This window comes from Microtus oregoni, unplaced genomic scaffold (assembly GCF_018167655.1).
Source record: "Microtus oregoni isolate MIOR12 unplaced genomic scaffold, Mior012 000001F_ref0000356, whole genome shotgun sequence".
In the NCBI taxonomy this organism is placed as follows: domain Eukaryota; kingdom Metazoa; phylum Chordata; class Mammalia; order Rodentia; family Cricetidae; genus Microtus; species Microtus oregoni.
Genome location: NW_024543060.1, coordinates 9,403,649 through 9,421,264, shown reverse-complemented (window position 1 = coordinate 9,421,264; position 17,616 = coordinate 9,403,649). Strand labels below are relative to the sequence as shown.

At 46.2% G+C, this 17,616-nt stretch overlaps 1 protein-coding gene across 1 annotated transcript in view; it reads right to left on the bottom strand.

The window, feature by feature from the left end:
- The window catches only part of Bin3 (bridging integrator 3), a 38,102-nt gene extending 23,705 nt beyond the window's left edge, over window positions 1–14,397 (bottom strand). The window contains exon 1 of the mRNA XM_041669861.1: window positions 14,306–14,397. Within this exon, the coding sequence (XP_041525795.1) occupies window positions 14,306–14,313 (8 nt within the window). The 5' untranslated portion in view covers window positions 14,314–14,397. The remainder of the gene's footprint in view (window positions 1–14,305) is intronic.
- Between the last annotated feature and the right edge of the window lie 3,219 nt (window positions 14,398–17,616).

The following is a 17,616-nucleotide window of genomic DNA, read 5'->3' as shown; positions in this document are numbered from 1 at the left end:
GACATGGGAAGTACAAATGATAGAGAAACCTGAATGCACACACACCACCAAGACAAAAATAAGCAGTGGAGGTGAATTACAACACGGGCATGCATCTGCACACATATATAGATCTATATATACACACACACGCATATATGCCATGCAGTACTTCCTTTAGCTGTATATATGTGCATATGCTTAAGTCAACATAGTTTTTAATCTAATCTTTAAAAGTCTTTAAAATAGTAGACAAAGTAATGGGTCTCATTACCGCATCTTCACGCATTTGCAACAGAACACTTTGGCCTCATTTGCCCGTCTCCCACTAGGTGAGGTCCTCCCTCATCTAGTCTTTGCTTCAGCTTTTGTGGATCCCAGCACTCCATCTACGCTTCCCACTTCCCTTAAGATCTTTTCCTTTCGTGATCCCTTCTCTAATTTTGTGATACAAGCACACACACACCCTTTCAAATCTAGCTTCTGCATGAGGAAAAACACACATGGGATTTGCCTTTTGGAGACTGGCTTGTTTTGCTTAACATAATGACTTCCAGTTGCAATCAATCTCTCTCTCTCTCTCTCTTTTTTTTTTTTTGGCCTACAAATGTCATGCTTTCATTTTTCTTTATGGTTGCAAAAAATTCCTTTGTGCATTGTCCCCCATCTTCATTATCCACTTATTTGTTGCCAGAATCATAGGCTGGACGCATCCCCTGGTTTCGTGACCAGCACGGCTATTAACACGGGCATGCGGGTGTCACTTTGGCACACTGCTCCAGGAGGGCGACAGCTGGCTCGCACGGCAGTTCTATATTCCTCCTTTGAAGGATCTCAGTACTGATTTCCACAGCGGAGGGAGCAGTTTACACTCCCATCAGCAGCGGATAAGGCTCCCCTCCCCCACGCTCTCACCAGCACTTATTACTATTATTCATTCTCTTGGAAGATGCCAATATAGTTCCACAATCAGTTTTTATTTTTTGAAATGTTACACATTTATTGATTGTGTATGTGTGCACATGTGTGTGCTAGGGTACATGTGTGGAGGTCGGGGGACAACTGTGTGTGTCCCAGGGATTGATCTCAGGTTGTCAGGTGTAGGAGGAAAGGGCCTCTGCCTGCTGAGCCACGTCAGTGGCGCACATTGCTTCTCTACTTTCCCAGTGTGACTCTCTTGTCTCACCCTCTGGGGCTGGATTACAGGCAAGTGGCACATACCTGGCCATAATTTCCTTTTGAACTTCAAAGGCATTACTGTTTTTATCTTCCAATATCCCAGTATGAAGTCTCCATGAAGGCTGAAGCCACCCTGGTTTCTACTCCCTTTTAAGTGGTCCATTTTTCATTTTCATTTCCAAAGGATGGCAGGTTTGCCTTGGTTCCATCACAGCACCTCTGGGTCCGTTCTCGTCCTTAATTTTATCTTCTAATACTTGTGGAAAGTTGTTTCTGCTATCAGGTTTTCCTAAAATTCCATGACTTTAACCCCAATGAGACAATTTTAATTTAGTGCACTTTGCAAAAGAAATTCAGTAGTTAATAACAACTTTAGAAGCTCACACCACCACCTCAGCGCACCGCAGGCTGAGGCCGAGGCCAGTTTTTGTTTCTGTACCGTTTACTTGACTAGTGCATCTTTCGACTTCAGAGCTTGACCTTTTGCGCTGTTCTTTGTGCTGTTGATTCCCAGCTGGCTCCTCTCTGGGGAACGTCAATGACAGCTTAAAGTCCCTCCTCCCTTTCCCGGCTCTTTGGAGTTCTTTCTAGTCTTTATGTATTGGCTTAAAATGTCTTCCTTGGATGTCTCAAGTATATGACTTGGGAACAAAAGAAAACTCTGAGGCACACAGCACGTTGGTTGATCTAGTAGAACCTTCCTAATGCTGAGACCCGTTAACATAGTTCCTCATACGGTGGTGACACCAACCATAAAACTATTTCATTGCTACTTCATGCTGCAATTCTGTTACTGTTATGAATCGTAATGTAAGTATCTGGAATGTAGGATATGAATTGTAATTAAATATCTGATAGCAAGAATAACCTTGCAGCTTGATATGTCTCTATATTTTCATTCCTACAGTCCTGGCTGCATGGTCTTTGTCTTTTCACAGGAGAGTCAGCATCATTTTCCCAAAGGACAAAGAAAATTCGCTTTTTTCTCAGTTAGAGTTGATTGAAATTTGCTTTCTACTACTCCCAATGTAGGAAATCATGTCTCCCTGCTAACTGGTGATGCATAAATATAAATTTTAAGACTGATGGAAAATTTAGGAAAACCTCATGTTTCTTTTATAAATAAACTAAGTGTTCAGGGCACAGTTCAAGATTTCTTGTACAATGATTAATCTCAATGCTCTCTGAGTTAGTGACAGCAACTATTTGTCACTGATGTCCTTGCAGGTGACATATCATGAGTTTTGCTATCTTTGTTGTGTCTTTCACATTAAATACACTAGAAATTCCTGTCTTATCAATGTATTCATGTGAATTGCTCCTGTTCATTAAACAGATTCTCAAACAATTACCATTAATATTTAAAATTGATTTTGTCTCCTTACTGATGACTACTTTTGTGTATAAACTGAAAATACTTTGTTTTATTGTTTGATTTCCATTGATGTAACTGCTCACCTATCACTTGTGTTTGATTCATTTTTAAATCCAATTTCCTCCCAATTTTTGTAATGCTAGGAATTGAACCCAAGCTTATCAAGCAAGCATTCTATCAGTGAGCTATAATCCTCAGTTTCTCCTTTAATTTAAAAATAAATTTAAAGGTGATTTCAAAGGTACTTTTTGTATACTTCTAAGTCAGAGCCAGTCATTTCTCATTTGTTTTATTAAGAATGTCTCAAACACTTTGTAAATGGTGGGTAAAACACTATAATCTCAACTCATCTCCCAGCCCCACCCTACGGAAGGCACAGGCTGTGTCAAAGCTGAGTGACATCAGTGGAATAATAGTAATAAACAAAGCGACAAGTCAGAAGCGTGAACAACAATAACAGTTAATTATGGTAGAAATGCTTTCAGTTTAGAAAACCAGGACCATGTGACCACAAGGCTAGGGCTCCTTCTAAAGGGGCTGGACACTGTTCATGCAAGTGAGGGTTCCTGAAGCGAGGTTTTGTTAGTTTTCCAGAGTAAATTCACCTATACATCCCCTAGTGTGGAGCTCTCTGTCAGAGGTGGATCCTTCATCCTTCTGCTAGGACAGAGTAAAGCTCAAGGAAGGAGGGAGATGGCTGGGCTCTCCACTTCATCCAGTCCTGGCGTGGAGTCCCTGAGTCCGGCCTCACTCCATTCTTAGAGGGACTTGTATTTGGTGCAATGCATCTCATTCCTCTGCAAACACTGTCTTTTTAGCTCAGCTGTTTGTTGGGAAGACAGATCTTTGTGTTGTCTTAATATCCTTGTGAAAATACCAACTGGTCACAAATGCAAAGGTATATTCTGCACCCTCCATTTCACTCCATTAGCCTGTCTGCCTGTACCACCCCATCTCACTTACTGCAGCTTTGGAGTAAGCTTTACGGCTGGGAAATGAGAGCCTTCCAACTTTGCTCTTCTTAAGGTTATTTTGATTATTCTGTGTCTCCTTTCTTTCCAGATGAATTTTAGTGGTTTATTTTTCACTCTTAAATCTTGTATCCATTTAGAATTTATTTTAAGTGTGTGACTAGACAGTTGCTTTAACAGGAATTAAAATGTATCTTTCTCACAAAGCTGGGCGTGCTGGCACACAGTTATAATCTATAATCCCAGAGATAAAGACACGCGATCCCTGGGGCTTGCTGGTTAACTAGCTCAAGCTACCTGGAGTTCTAGGCCAGTGAGATCCTACCTCAAAAGACAAGGCACACAGCACCTGGAGGCTTGCCCTGATACACTCGCAAACATGTACGATATAGTCTTTTTTTTTTGGCATGTGTTGGTATAATTTTTTTTTCAGATAGTTCCCACACCAGCCTGGAACTCATTCTATAGCACAAGCTGACATTAAATTCACAGCAGTCCTCCTGCTTCAGCCCCCTAAGTGCTGGGATTACAGGAATGCACCCCATGCATGATTTAGAAAGTATCTTTGAAAAAAATCACGTATTGGTGTTAAATATTTCTGCTGTTCCATATCACAGGCTAATAACATGGGCTTAACTATTTAGGGTTGCAAAAACTCTTAACATCAAGTAAAATGAATTCCTTATCATTGCATGTCTTTCCCAGGTAATATTTAGAGCTATTTTTGTTTTATTAGTCAAGATGAATCATCTGCTATGTCCTCCCTCCATACTAAAACCCTATAAATATATTTATTTTTTATTTATTTATTTTTTAAATATGTGTTTATTTGTTATGTATACAATATTCTGTCTGTGTGTATGCCTGCAAGCCAGAAGAGGGCACCAGACCTCATTACAGATGGTTGTGAGCCACTACGTGGTTGTTGGGAATTGAACTCAGGACCTCTGGAAGAGCAGTCAGTGCTCTTAACCTCTGAGCCATCTCTCCAGTCCCTATAAATATATTTAATATCATTAGAGATGTATCACACTCATAGGACTTTAAGTGTGTGAAGAACCCGCATCCATAGACACATAAGTTTACACTTAGGGCAGCAATATTCCCATCTGCTCATTCGAGTTTTTTTTATTGTGCCCTTAGTCTTACAGCTCAATTCTTTGTTTCTTTTCCTTTCCTTTCTCTCTCCCTCCTCCACCCCTCTCTTTCTTTCTTAAACAGGGCTTCTACATTTATTTCGCTGGCTATTTAAAGAGCCCAAGGTAATATTTAAGTGTGAAACATTTAGCTCTTTATGTCTTAGGTATGTTTCATGGCGGTTAATCCCGCTCCCCCATCCCCATGAGATGTTTTTTTTCCCCCCACTCTGTCTTGCTGGATAATTTACCCTACAACCACTCACCATACCTACAGTTATCCTATATAGCCTAAGAAGTTCAACTGTGGAAGGGAAACTCACTAGGTTTTCCAAATATGTACAGGAAAATAATGATCAAATGTTCCTTTTCCTTACCAATACTTATACCTGCTTCTTGTCTAGTTACTGTGTTGGCTAGAAGTGGTCTTTTGTTGTTGCTGTAAGAATAAGATGGATTTGCACTTGATCTTCCACTATGCAACACGAAGGGAGCCACTGATTTCAGACACAAAGCCCGCAGAGGAAGGAAACAGCTGTCTGCTGCTAGATTACTAGAAGACACAGAGATTGCATTTTTGGCAGACCAATGTCTTGGCAGCATGCATCTGGGTGAGCAGTTTACTCTCCTATGACGTATCACTGGGATGAAATGAGCAAATATGTTTCCTAATATTGAACCACCCTGTCATTCTGAAGTGTTCGCCTGATAAAGAGCATAGGCTAGTCAACCACTATGCCTCTGTATTTTGCTTTCTGATTATGATACACAGCTCATCAAGGACACGGACTGAATGCTTTCCTTCTCTGCGATCCTGGCAGGTATGGTCTTAGGCATAGCGCAACATTCTCAGCCTTTTGCTGAACATTTAATGCATCATTACTAAAGGGCTACCTATTGTGAAAAGTGCGATGCTAGGTTCTGGGAACAAATAAGGAAAACCCATGCCATGACCTCATAGAGCGTTTATTTCATGAATGAGTAAAAGAAATTCAACTGTCCCAAGCTTGGGTCCTGCAAAATACTACACTGTGACTTAGGGGTCCTAAAAAACATAAATCACCACCTCCCCCACCACATGCACTCGTAGACAGGGTATATAAAGAACAAAAAAGGTAACGGCTTCCAATCTGATGTGTGATCAAAACTAAACAGACAAGGAATGCCACTAGCTAGCTACAGATCAGAGCTGGCCTTTGACCTCTGAAGCAAAGCCTGGAGAAGTTATCAAAGCTTGAGTCAAGAATATAACTAACTTTTATTTATGTGTATGAGTCTTATGCCTGCATGTAGGCATGTATACCACATGCCTGCAGAAGCCAGAAGAGGCTGTCAGATACCTGGAATTGGAGTTACAGATTGTGGTTAGGCACTATTTAAGTGCTGGGAATTGAACTTGGGTCCTCTGCAAGAGCAGCAACTGCTCTTAACCACTGAGCCACCCCGCTAGTCCCCAAGGCAAGGCATTCTAAAGAGCTTTTGAGGATACTACAAAGGGAGAGGAGTCTCCTGGGTTATTGGATATAACCCCATTGTGCCCAGAAATGGCTAGAAACTGGGGACAGATGGGATACTCCCTGGCACTGGTATGGGGCATACTCCTAGTGAACAGTGGAAGATGACAGGGAGGGGACAAGAGAAAGAAACTGCAGTTCAGCTATATTTCACCAGACTCTCTGCCTCCCCAAGCTGTGGCAGAGTCAGGTCAGGCGGAACAGCTGCTCTGGGGGGTGGTAGCATGCATGAGTGACAGCTAGGAGGCGGCTGGGTCACAGGCCTCTGGTCCTCCAGGACAAGGAGGCCAAGGGGGCAAGCAGTAGCCCAGAGAGAAAGTAAGGCCCTGCTCCCCAGAGAATCTCTGTGTTCTGGGAGAAATCAAGAAGTCTGTGGTTCTCTCTGGAATGGGAGTCACTCCTCAGCTCTGCTGGCCACTCTATAAACACAGGCTCCAGGGGCCAGGGGAAGGGATATTTTGGTCTCACTAACAAAATGGAGAAAACAGTCCTCAACCTCTAACACGCCTCACCTCAGAAAGAAAGAAAACAAAAACAAAACAAAACCCATGTTTACAGAGGGAAAGGACTCACAATAAAGAAAAGTCAACAGGATGTTCTCCAAAGCTACAAATATACTTCTTTCAAACAGTAAATATGTCTATTAGCAGCATGATGCCAGTTGGCTAATTCTGTCTCGGTGGAACCTTCCAAACAGGGTCCTGCTCTTGTGTAACATCTATTTACAAACGGTTCTTCTGCTTTCTCCATTTGCTAGGTTTCTCAATCTTTTGTTTCCTCACCCGCCTCTGCTGCAGGGGCAGAGACAACAGGCCGGCCCAGATGGTGGCTGCGTGGGGATCCCCGGGTCACCCCAGCACATCACTCAATTCCTGCCTTCTTGGGAGCATCCCCTGTGCTCAGCATATGCAGCGGCAGGTAGTTCAAACCTCTGTGAGCTCTCTTGGCTTCGGCTGGCTTTCCAAGATTTGCTGCTAGTAAATGGGAAGCTAGGCCTGGGGGTGGGAAGAACCCCCAGAACGATTCAGGCTCCCCCGTTCTGTACCTTTTGATATGTCCAGCTGGGCAAGAGACACACAGACACCCGGAGCTGGGGTGGGGGTGAGATAAAGGAAAGCTGAGCAAGAGTAGGCGGTGGTTGATAGTGGCTGGAAACCCTGGCTCCCCAGGGAGTGGTCTGGGCCTGAGTCACTGTCTCAGTAAGAGAGGAAGGTGGGCGTGAGGCAGCAGCTTCTCTGGGGCCCTGGCCCTGCCCCCATCCTTCATAGACTGTCTTTGGAGTCCTGCCTGCTCTGGTTTGAGGCCCACAAGGCCACCACCAACTTAACATTCAGCAAAGAAGAGGACCAGGGCCTGGGTCAGGGCCAGGCAGAGCTTACCACATCATGTGGCCCTGTTGGAACAGGTGTTCAATGGATCTCTCTTTTCTAGTTGCTATGCTGAAGGCCAGAGAAAGGTCAGCCTGAGAAAGAGCAGGACAGACTCCCTCAGAGGGTAGCAACCTGGGCTAAAATTCTCCACCTCAGTGCCCATGACCACAGCCTCCTGCCCTTGACATGCTTGGCATGAATTAGCTACATCCCAGATGAGAGAAGGTGGAACAGGACCCCCGACCTGTTATTTGTTTGAAGAGGGCGTGTGCACAGTTAAAAATAGAGTCCATGACTTTGTGACTTGGCTGACTTGTAAGTGGGACCAGGACAATCAAGCGGCTCAGCTGTGATCCCTCCTTCCTGCTGCTCCCCAGTCTGCCCTCTGAAGGGGAGACAGAATGCATTACATGGTGTCAGGTCATGTGAATGAAGGTGCCACCTAGTTAAAGCGAGCATTTATTAAGCACCTGCTATGGCCAGATTCTAGAGACTTCTGAAAAAGTGACTCCCATGAAGCGCTCAACTCCTGGGCCTCACAGGGGCAGCACAGGAGGAGGGCTGGTGTCAGGATGCTGGGGTTCAAGTCCTGGCCGTGCCGGTCAGCTGTGACATTCACACAAGTTATCTCAACTTCCTCAGTTTCCTGACCTACAAAACAGGGCAAGTATCTACTTATCCTACAAGGCCGCTGAGGGAGCCGAGTGAGTTCAGTGCTTGAAACGGCTCCTGACAGGAGTCACTGGTGTGGAGAGATCTGCTGTGACGCTGGTGGCAAGCCACTGTGATGAAGACCAAACTGAGGCCTAGAGGGAGGGCTGCACAAAGCGACGGAAATAAAAATACCCAAGGCAGGGGTCAGAAAACTCGAAATTGTGTGTTGTTCTTGAGGCAAGCAGCGGTCCTACAGTACACTGTACCACAAGCGGGGCTAAGCTATCCCTCGGCTTACAACCCAGCGGGGGGATTTCTCCCTAAACAGCGCGAGGATTTGTGCTAGTGGTCCAGAGGCTGTCATGTGCTTAAAGGCCAAGAAAATAGAAGACAGAAGATTCAAGGTGTCTGGTAACAATTATCTAAGAAACTTCTAGTGTTTGACAGACAGGCCATCATCTTTTCTCATTCTCGGCAAGACATGAGGGTAGGAAAGGCCAGGTGCCCAACTGTGCAGAAGCCGCTGGAGCTCCCCAATGAGCCTGCCTTCCTGCTGTCCTTTTTGCTACCCCAGAATAATCACCATTCTGAGTCCAGGATTTCTTATCTTCTTCCCCACATTTTCACTACATGTGTCCATAAGCAAAGCCTAGTCTCATTTTCTTGGTCTAAACCTTATGTAAGCAGCAAATGTCACCGAGACGCCAGCTTTTACACTCTCGGAAGCAGTATACTCCGAGACTCAGCCATGCTCATATACAGACCTAGGCCTCACTCTCCAGCTGTAGCCCAGGCTGGCCTCAAACTCACGATGCTCTTGCCTCAGCATTCCAAGTGCTGGGATTATGTGTGTGTGCCATTATGCCTGGCTACTTGGCTCACTGAACATGCCACTTCACTATGTCCAAATATTACAGTTGCTGGACCTCTACAGTGACAAAGCTGGCTTCGGGTAGGTGTTTCATCTGGGGTCCAGGCTGTACCAGAGTCCAGTTTACCCCTCCAGCCCCCAAAACCCCCGTGAGTTCCTACTACTCCTCACCCTCAGACACTTTTTGCCCCTCCATTGGCTCCCTTTCCTGGAAGGCGACAAGCGACGGGTAGATATTCTTTACAGCCGCCCCTCTGCAGTTTTCCTCTCTTCCCCTCCTTCCTCTGTCTCTGTCTTTCTTCTGGTACTGGGGATTGAACCTAAAGCCTTTGGCATGCTAAGCAATAGCTCTACCACTGACTTACATCCTCACTCCCCCCCCCTTTAAAATGTTTATTTTTAGTTAAGGTCTTATAACCAAGCAAAACCGGCCACATAAACACCTGTATTTAGGTTGCTGAAGTTACAGTGCTGGTTTGTAGTCTGATTATTTGTGATCATGTGCTTGTACTGTTGTCTTTCAAACTGGAGTCCGTGTAAAATACCTACCCACTTTCTTTTTGGGCACTGGGTTTCTAATCCAGGGCACATAGATCAATTTAAACTGTGACACATTGTTACATGCATGCACGCGCGCACACACACACACTCACACACTATATCTCTATCTATATATATATATTGATTGATTTATAAAAAGTAGTCACAGAATCAATGAAGATGAATCATTCTTTAAAATATGAAAGAGAAAATAACAGAAGATGCCGAAATATATACCATGTGAAACTTTTATTGCATATGAATGTGCACGTATGTATGTGCAGTGTGTGTGTGCGTGTGAGAGAGAGACAGAGAGAAAAAGAGAAAGAGAGAGAGAGGTGTCAAAGATATTTCTAGGCTGCAGGACATGCTCAGGTGCTTAAGATGCCTTGCGAGTGTGAGGACTGAGCTCAAATCCCAGCAGACATGTAAAATGCCAAGTAAGGTGGCCAGTGCTTGGAATCCAGTGCAATGGAGAGAGGTGGAGGTGGAGGTGGAGGTGGAACCCTGGGGCTTGCTGGGAAAAAAAAAAAAACAAGGTGGGGGCACCTGAGGAACAACATACAAGAGTGCTCTCTGGTTAGCACACACACACACACACACACACACACACACACACACACGGGGGTTGTATTTCTAACTGTAAATTGTGATAAAACCATTGGGAAGATATCACACAAGAAGGAAGGCTTTCATGACTTCACTCTTGTTCCTTTCTGAGCTACCCTGCAGGCCAAAGCCACAATAATGTAAATCACAGCTTTTGCTAGCCTACCTCCCTGCTTAAAAGCCTTCAATTTTCCAAAGGCCAGGCTCAATTTCAGTTCCTCAGCAGGGCAATGACAGGAGTACAAAAAGTGACTCCAAATTAGAGTGCCAATTCCCACCAGGGACACCTCTGTTCAACCACTCCTTAGTGTGTCGGCTTTCCTACTGACCATCTCTACCAAACACTCCGCATGCGCTCTCGCCAATCACCTTTCCCACACTCTTCACCTGGATCTCTCCCTCAGGTCCCCATGGAAACAGTAGGCACTTTTCTAGGTCAAAGTTCAATTAAAATCTGCTTGGAGGGCTGGAGAGTTGGCTCAGTATTAAAGAGCACTGGCTGTTCTTCCAGAGGACCCGGGTTCAATTCCCAGCACCCACATGGCAGCTCACGACTGTAACTCCTGTTCCAGGGGATCCAACACCCTCTCATAGACATAGACGCAGGCAAAAACACCAATGTTCATAAAATACAAATAAACTAATTAAATCTGCTTGGAATGCTTCTTGACATCATCCTGACATGTGCTCTCTAGTACTTTCCAGGCACTTATTAAAGGAAGGTGTTGACTCAGACAGCCTCCAATGTCCCTCAGCATCCAGCACCTCTGGATACTGTCAGCGTTTACCAGCATTTAGTCAGCACAGATCGGCTGAGTACCACCTGTGCGCATCACACCATACAGCTCCATAAACCCATCAGAACCTAAAAGGGCCTCAAGAGGAGAAGGCCTTTACTGACACCTAACCTCCCAGACACTCTGGCTGTGGAACATCACTTGTTCACCTTCCAAACGCACTGCGGGCTGGGTCTGAGGAACAGCAACATCTAAGGGAAGATGAATGAGAATCAGCAGCCTGATGCCCTATCTGCAAACAGTATTCACGCTTACCGGCAGACGCCAACAGCAGAGGAGCTTCTGGGATTATCTACTCCCTCGTGTTACAGAGGGAGAATCAAGTCCTGGAAAGGCTGACCCGCCACCCTGTGAGCAGCGAAACCTGGACTTGAACACAGCACTCGACTTCCTAGTGCAACGTACCTCTACACTTTCAATTTCCTTCTTTCTCAAATGACTAGCCACCTTCAGCAACGCTCCCCTCTCATCACGGAAACCTCAGATTATCGAGGTATGTGGCTCCAGAGAAAGCTACAATTCCTGGAGCCAGCTTCATTAAAGTCACTATTCTTGTTTGTTTTGGATACAGGGTCTCACTGTGTAGCCCTGACTGGCCTGGAACTCACAATGTAGACCAGGCTGGCCTTGAACTCACAATGATCCACTTGCCTCTGCTTCCCTAGTGCTTGGATTAAAGGCATGTGCCAACCACGCCTGGCAACCACTCTTAATTGTACTTAATTTTCGCTATCCATCATATTGAACACACTTAGCAGAAACTGGTGGAGTAGGGGTGAGGAAGAAATAGGGGGCGTTTGATTTGGGGCCAACAAGTGAATTAATGCTCTGAAGGGCAAATATCCAATGCTTTCTTCCTACTAGGACAGATCACTGGAAATAAGCCTTGCTGGAAGGCTAATAGGTGGGTGGGTGGCAGTGCAGGTACTCACTAAATAAACAGGGGGCCAGCAGGCTGCCTGCACAGAGGAAGCAGAAAACAAAAGCCTCTTACTCTTCATGCAAAGTCCACAGTGTGCAAAGGGCATCAATATTAGACATTTCTCACCGTGACATTTTGAAAGTACAGCCTAGTCCAGAACAATGGATACCCTTTGGGCACCACGGGCCATGATAGCCTTAGGCCTTATTTAACGATGCTTGGCACAGTCAATGTACTTGGTGAACTTGACCTTGGGCATCAGCCTCCCATGAAGGCTCTACGTCACTCTGGTCTCTTCCCCTAGTGAAAATTCCGATTTCAGATGAATGGAGAGATTCATTCTGGGAGCAGGAAAACCGCGCTAGGAGTGAATCAGAAGGACCCAACCCTCGTTCCTTTGCCAGCCATTGAGCTAGGAACTGAGTGCGATTGTGTGCCCAGGCGCTGGTGTTGGTCCCCTCTCTGGGAGACAGGGTCAGGGTCCACGCAAGAGATGACGTAGAAGCCCTCTACACAGGAAGAGACAAGAATCTCAGCGTCCAGGGACAAAGCCACCCTTTTGGTTATGATCCTCAATCCGAGGAGGTACTAAGATGCGCCTGCACTGTAAATTAGCTCGTGAAAAGCTCAGTTCCTGCTAGTTATTGCCAGTTTCAATTCTCTCCAACCTGATGGGCTTCAGGAAATGGGATGCTAGCTTTTCAGAAACAGAAACATTCTGAAAGACAAATGAGAGCAGCTTGTGTCAGCTCATCCAGAAAATCCATACCACTAGTGGTCTCTGCTTACTCTCTTCCCAATCAGTGAAGAGAAAAAAAATTACATTTTTTAAGAAAGTATAAATGCCAGACTAAACAAACAAACAAACAAAAAGCACATGTACTTTCTGCTTTCTACTTCAGAAAAGAGAGAGAGATTCAAAGATTCAAGGTGCACAAAACGAGATCACTTCTACCGTCACAAGGCTGGGGGACTCAGACTTCAAACAATTAATTCCTTTAGGAAAGGGGCCTGCAGAAGTGCCACCTACCCTGTCAGTAGCCAAGTGATACAAGATAGGAAAGTTAGCTTTTTGGGGGGTTCCAGGCCTCTGTTGGGCTTCTTGGAACAAGAGGTTGAGGGAAAATGAACAGCTCCTGCCGGGGCTTATTAGAGAGTCGCAGGGGCTGTCCCGTCAAGGCTTCTTCACCCGCTTGACATTTGTCCAAAAATTAATCTCAGTCTGAGAAGCAGGTGGAGGAAGGGGCAGAAATGGCTTACACCGTACATTAGAGAGCTCTCCTTGACATTGAGTGACAAGAGCTGCTTGTGGCCGAAGCTTGGTCTCCACTGGTGGTCAAGCGTGAAAGCCTTCCCAGAGGGTGACAGGCTAATTTCATTCATTGATAGCTGGTTACCATGCACTTATTTTGCATAACAGGCTGGGCTCTGAGCAGGTAAGGCCCCTACATTAATGGTCCTTGGACTCCGATTCATCTCGTACTTCTCTGGGAGCCAATTTATTCATACACATTCATTATAAGCAGTTGGAGTTTGTGAGACGGGGGATTGTGGACACACAGGCTCTTGGGTCTAATGGTAAAGTCTTTGACAAGGACAGCCTTTAAAGAAGGTAGAAAATACATAGTTTTTTTCTCTGTGACTATAAAAATAATCCAGAGTAATAAGTAAATAAGGCTTTTGGGAAAAATGAGGACCTTCCACCAAAGCTAGCCACGAACATTAGGAAGTCTCCACCGTGAGCTCATCACTTGCAGCAGTGACGCTCTAGTTCCGGGGCTCCTTGGTTTTATGATCCCCATAGAGTTTAAGTGAATTATGTTTATTTTAGAGAGCGGGCAGTAGGTCACACCTCTAGAAAGATTCGAATCGTCCAGACACACTTTAAAAGGGTGTGTGTGGTGTGATTTTGGTCCCTTCCATGTGAGAATCGATTTTTAAATTCCTAAAAATAATTTTGTCTTTTAAGGACCGTTAGGTTGGTACTATTTCATCTGTCTGAAAGCAGATGGATTTTTGATCAGAGAACTGTGCTTAGACTCCCTCAGTGAGGGACTCAGCTGGGGGGCGGGGGGGGGGAGGAAGAGGCGGTGGGGAGATACCCCCGGGAGCGAAGGAAGACACTAACTCCACCTCAATGGATATTTGAGAGAAGAGGGAAGAGCTCCTTACACCAAGGAGCTGGAAGGAGACGAGTTGGGAGAGAAAGCAGGCAACAGGATCAGACGCGGGGGTCCCAGGCCAGGGGAACCACCAGCCTGCCTTCCCGGGAGTCCGGCCGAGAGATGGAGCCTCCGGGAGGGCAACCGAGGAGGTTCCCGGAACCGCTAAGGAGCCGGGCTGTCGGGTCGCTCCTGGCTCCAGCCGACGCCGCTCGGCCTCACTCACCAGCTCATGGTCCCAAACCTACGCCTGCTGCCGGGGGTCCTCTGCAGAAACTCGGTTCTCGAGGATCACTTCCGGATTCGATCAGTCTCCAGGAAGTGATGTAGGACCCGCCTCCTCTGCCCGGAAGAGGCGGGAAGGGGGCGGGCCTACGCGTTAACACTTCGCTTGCTGTTTGAGGCGGAGTTTCTTTTGCAGACTACGGTTCTGAGTCGGGTTGTGAGGCTGTCTACGTAGAGCCCTTCCCGAGCTAGTCACGGCAGTTTCTCTGTCTGATGCTTCGTTTCTGACCCCGAGACACAAGCAACAACTGTCGTGGGGAAGCAGCTAGAGGAGACGCAGTAGACAAGAAGCTTGCGTTTGCTCTAAACTCTTTCGTATCTATAAAATAGTGCATGTCCCACACGCATCACCTGTAACAACAAGCAGGTTCCCCTCCCCCTCTCAAGATGATTCAGGTCTCAAATGGTAGCAGAGTAGGTGCTTTTCAGGGTACAATAGTCTGTGAAGCTATTCGATGAGGGAGGACTCAGAGAGCACCGGTGTGATGACATGTACCTATAATCACAACACCCTGGAGGTTGAGGTAGAGAGGGGTCATGAGTTTGAGGCTAGTCTAGGCTACGCAGCAAATGCAAGGCCCATCTGGGCTTCATAATCAATACTTGTCTCAAGATAAAATAATACTCCAAAACCCATAAAACAAAACAACAAAAGAAGAGGGTGTATGGAGAACTCCGCAACAATATTAGGAAAGATCCTAAGTTCTAGTCATTCATTTAACAATAATGTGCCAGGTATGAGGCTAACCTGAGGGATACAGCCTTGCAAAAGGAGTATTGACCTTGTCCCTATGCCCTTTCAGAGCTATGGTCTTTCGGAAAGAGGTAACAAGAAAGGAGGAAGGGGGAGGAGGAGAGGGGAGAAGAAAGAGGATGAGGAGGCGGAGGAGGAAGAGGAGGAAGAGGAGGAGGAAGAGGAGGAGGAAGAGGAGGAGAAGGAGAAGAAGAAGAGCTAGAATATAGAACAAGGTGCTGGGCAGCCCGTTAGGGGGCCCTGGAGCTGTACATGGGGTTGTAGAAGATTAAGAGCTAGGCAAACAGCTGAGTTGTCTTTGGCACCAGTGTTCAGAGCCTCAGCATATCACAAACTGCCTAGACTTCTGAACTGAACTGTGTTTCTTTGCCCAAGTTCCTGTTTTACAAGTGAGAAAGGCAAGTAGTGAGATCCTACCCCCTGGTTTTCTCTCTAGGAATTCTCTTTCTTCAGATGGACCTTAATGGTGGTAGGCAGGACCTGGGACCTAGAGCAGAAGGTATATACAATGTGTCCCAAATTCCTAGGGCACAGAACCTCAGAGTAAGAGGAACAGGGATGGTTCTTAGTTTAGTTTAAAAAGGCTCCAATGGTAGCAGAGTAGGTGTCTTTCAGTGGGAGGTGGGCCCCCAAATCATCACGTAGATTAGCTCCATCACCACGCCTCCCCCCCCCCCCCCCCGGAAATGAGCAAGCATGAGCACAGGAGCGTCTTAGTGAAGACCCAGAATCCTTGAAGCACAGCTCGGGCAGAGAGATTGGGTGGGGCGGGTCTTGGTCCTTACTGCTTTTTGTACAGGGAAGATGAACGGAAGGGGGTAGAAGAACGTCTTTATGAGTCTCTAGATGTTCCAGCACCTACAGATGGTTCTGCCCCATTTCCTCCCTTCCCCACACTCAGCCTCCCTCAGACATTGCCCATAGTGATAGATATTTTCAAAAGTTTTAGCCTAGGCTACTGCTGCCCACCAAGGGAAGTCCGTTTGGGGGTTGTGAGGTGGAGTAGCAGACACATTTGCAGGATAAGAATGGATGAGCTCTGGATTAAGAGTCAGAAGAATTTGAGGGCTCTATTCCCCTCTCTGGCAGCACGGCCCATTTCACAGAAGTCACATCAATTCCCTGGTCATTGGCCCCTCATCTATAGGAGGGTTAGAGGGATAACACTGCCGAAGTCTCCCTCAGTCAGTCCCCAAGGTCACTGTTACATTGATTCAAGAGCAGTGGTTCTCAACCTTCCTTATACTGTGTCCCTTTAAAACAGTTCCTCATGTTGTGGTGACCCCCAACCATAAAGTTATTTTAGTTGCTACTTCATAACTGCAATTTGTTATGAATTATAATGTAAATATCTGACACATAGGGTATACGACCCCTATGAATGGATCGTTTGACCTCTGCCCCAGAAGGGGTCATGACCCACAGGTTGAGAACTACCGTTCTCGAAGCCCGAAGCCCGTAGGAAATATGACAGAGGAAACAGGACCCGAACAGAGAGACTAGCCCAGAGAAATGAGAGGGTCTGAGCGATCATTGATGTCTGAGAATGGAGCTAAATATGAATCTTCTGGGAGAAAAGGATTCAGCCCATGGTCTAACTGGGGCTGTTTGTTTACCACCCACCCAGGACTTTTAACATAATCAGCAAAACCTTCAAGGTTACTGGGAGAAGGCTTCCCAGGGTCTGTCTGGAAAGTGTCTGGAAGTCTCTGAGCTGGACCTGGCCTTCTTTCCTCTTAGCATTAGGGCTGAGGGTGGACAATCAGATCTCTTCCTGTTCTGTCCATCTTGAAGTTCCCTCTGTGGGCTTGCCTGTGAGTGGCACTCATTCCAAGATAGCTGCGCGCAGGAATGTGTGCATACATCTCACTGTGGAGGAAAGCCTGGCCTGCAGGATTAGAACCTATGCCTTCCCTTTCTCTAATCAAATGACAGTTCAATACGGGTTGATCCTACCTCTTCCAAGGAGTGGGAAGGAGCAGAGGGGGTTTGTGAGTTGAAGCGGAGAGTGGAGGTACTTCAGAGAGAGGTTATGCCCCTGATTGTGAGCCTTGTAAATATTGCTTCTTCCCCAGATGTCAGGTGGCACGGGTCTATTTCACGAACAAAGCTATAGAAGAACTGATTTATAGCTCCCTGGAGTCTTTAACTCAGAATATACAAATGCTGTCTATGGGTCCCTGTCTCAGGACATGGTACATCCTGCTTTGTCCCAGCCCTTTTCCATATGAAGTTTATGGCTGGGCCAACTCTTTTACTATGCTAGCCTCAAGGAGGTCCCAGAAGCAGACCAAAACCCAGGCTGGCAACATTCTCCCATCTTTGCACGTGCCTACGAGGGTTCACCGGATCGGAGTTTCCTGAGAAGCCAAAAGTCAATGACATGGGATGACAAGCCAGAGTGGCAGAAGATGAGGACATCAGGGCAATAATTTGTGGAGGATGGGAAGTCCACATGGACTCCTTAAAGGTCAGGGTGAAGTGTCCTCTCTGAAGCT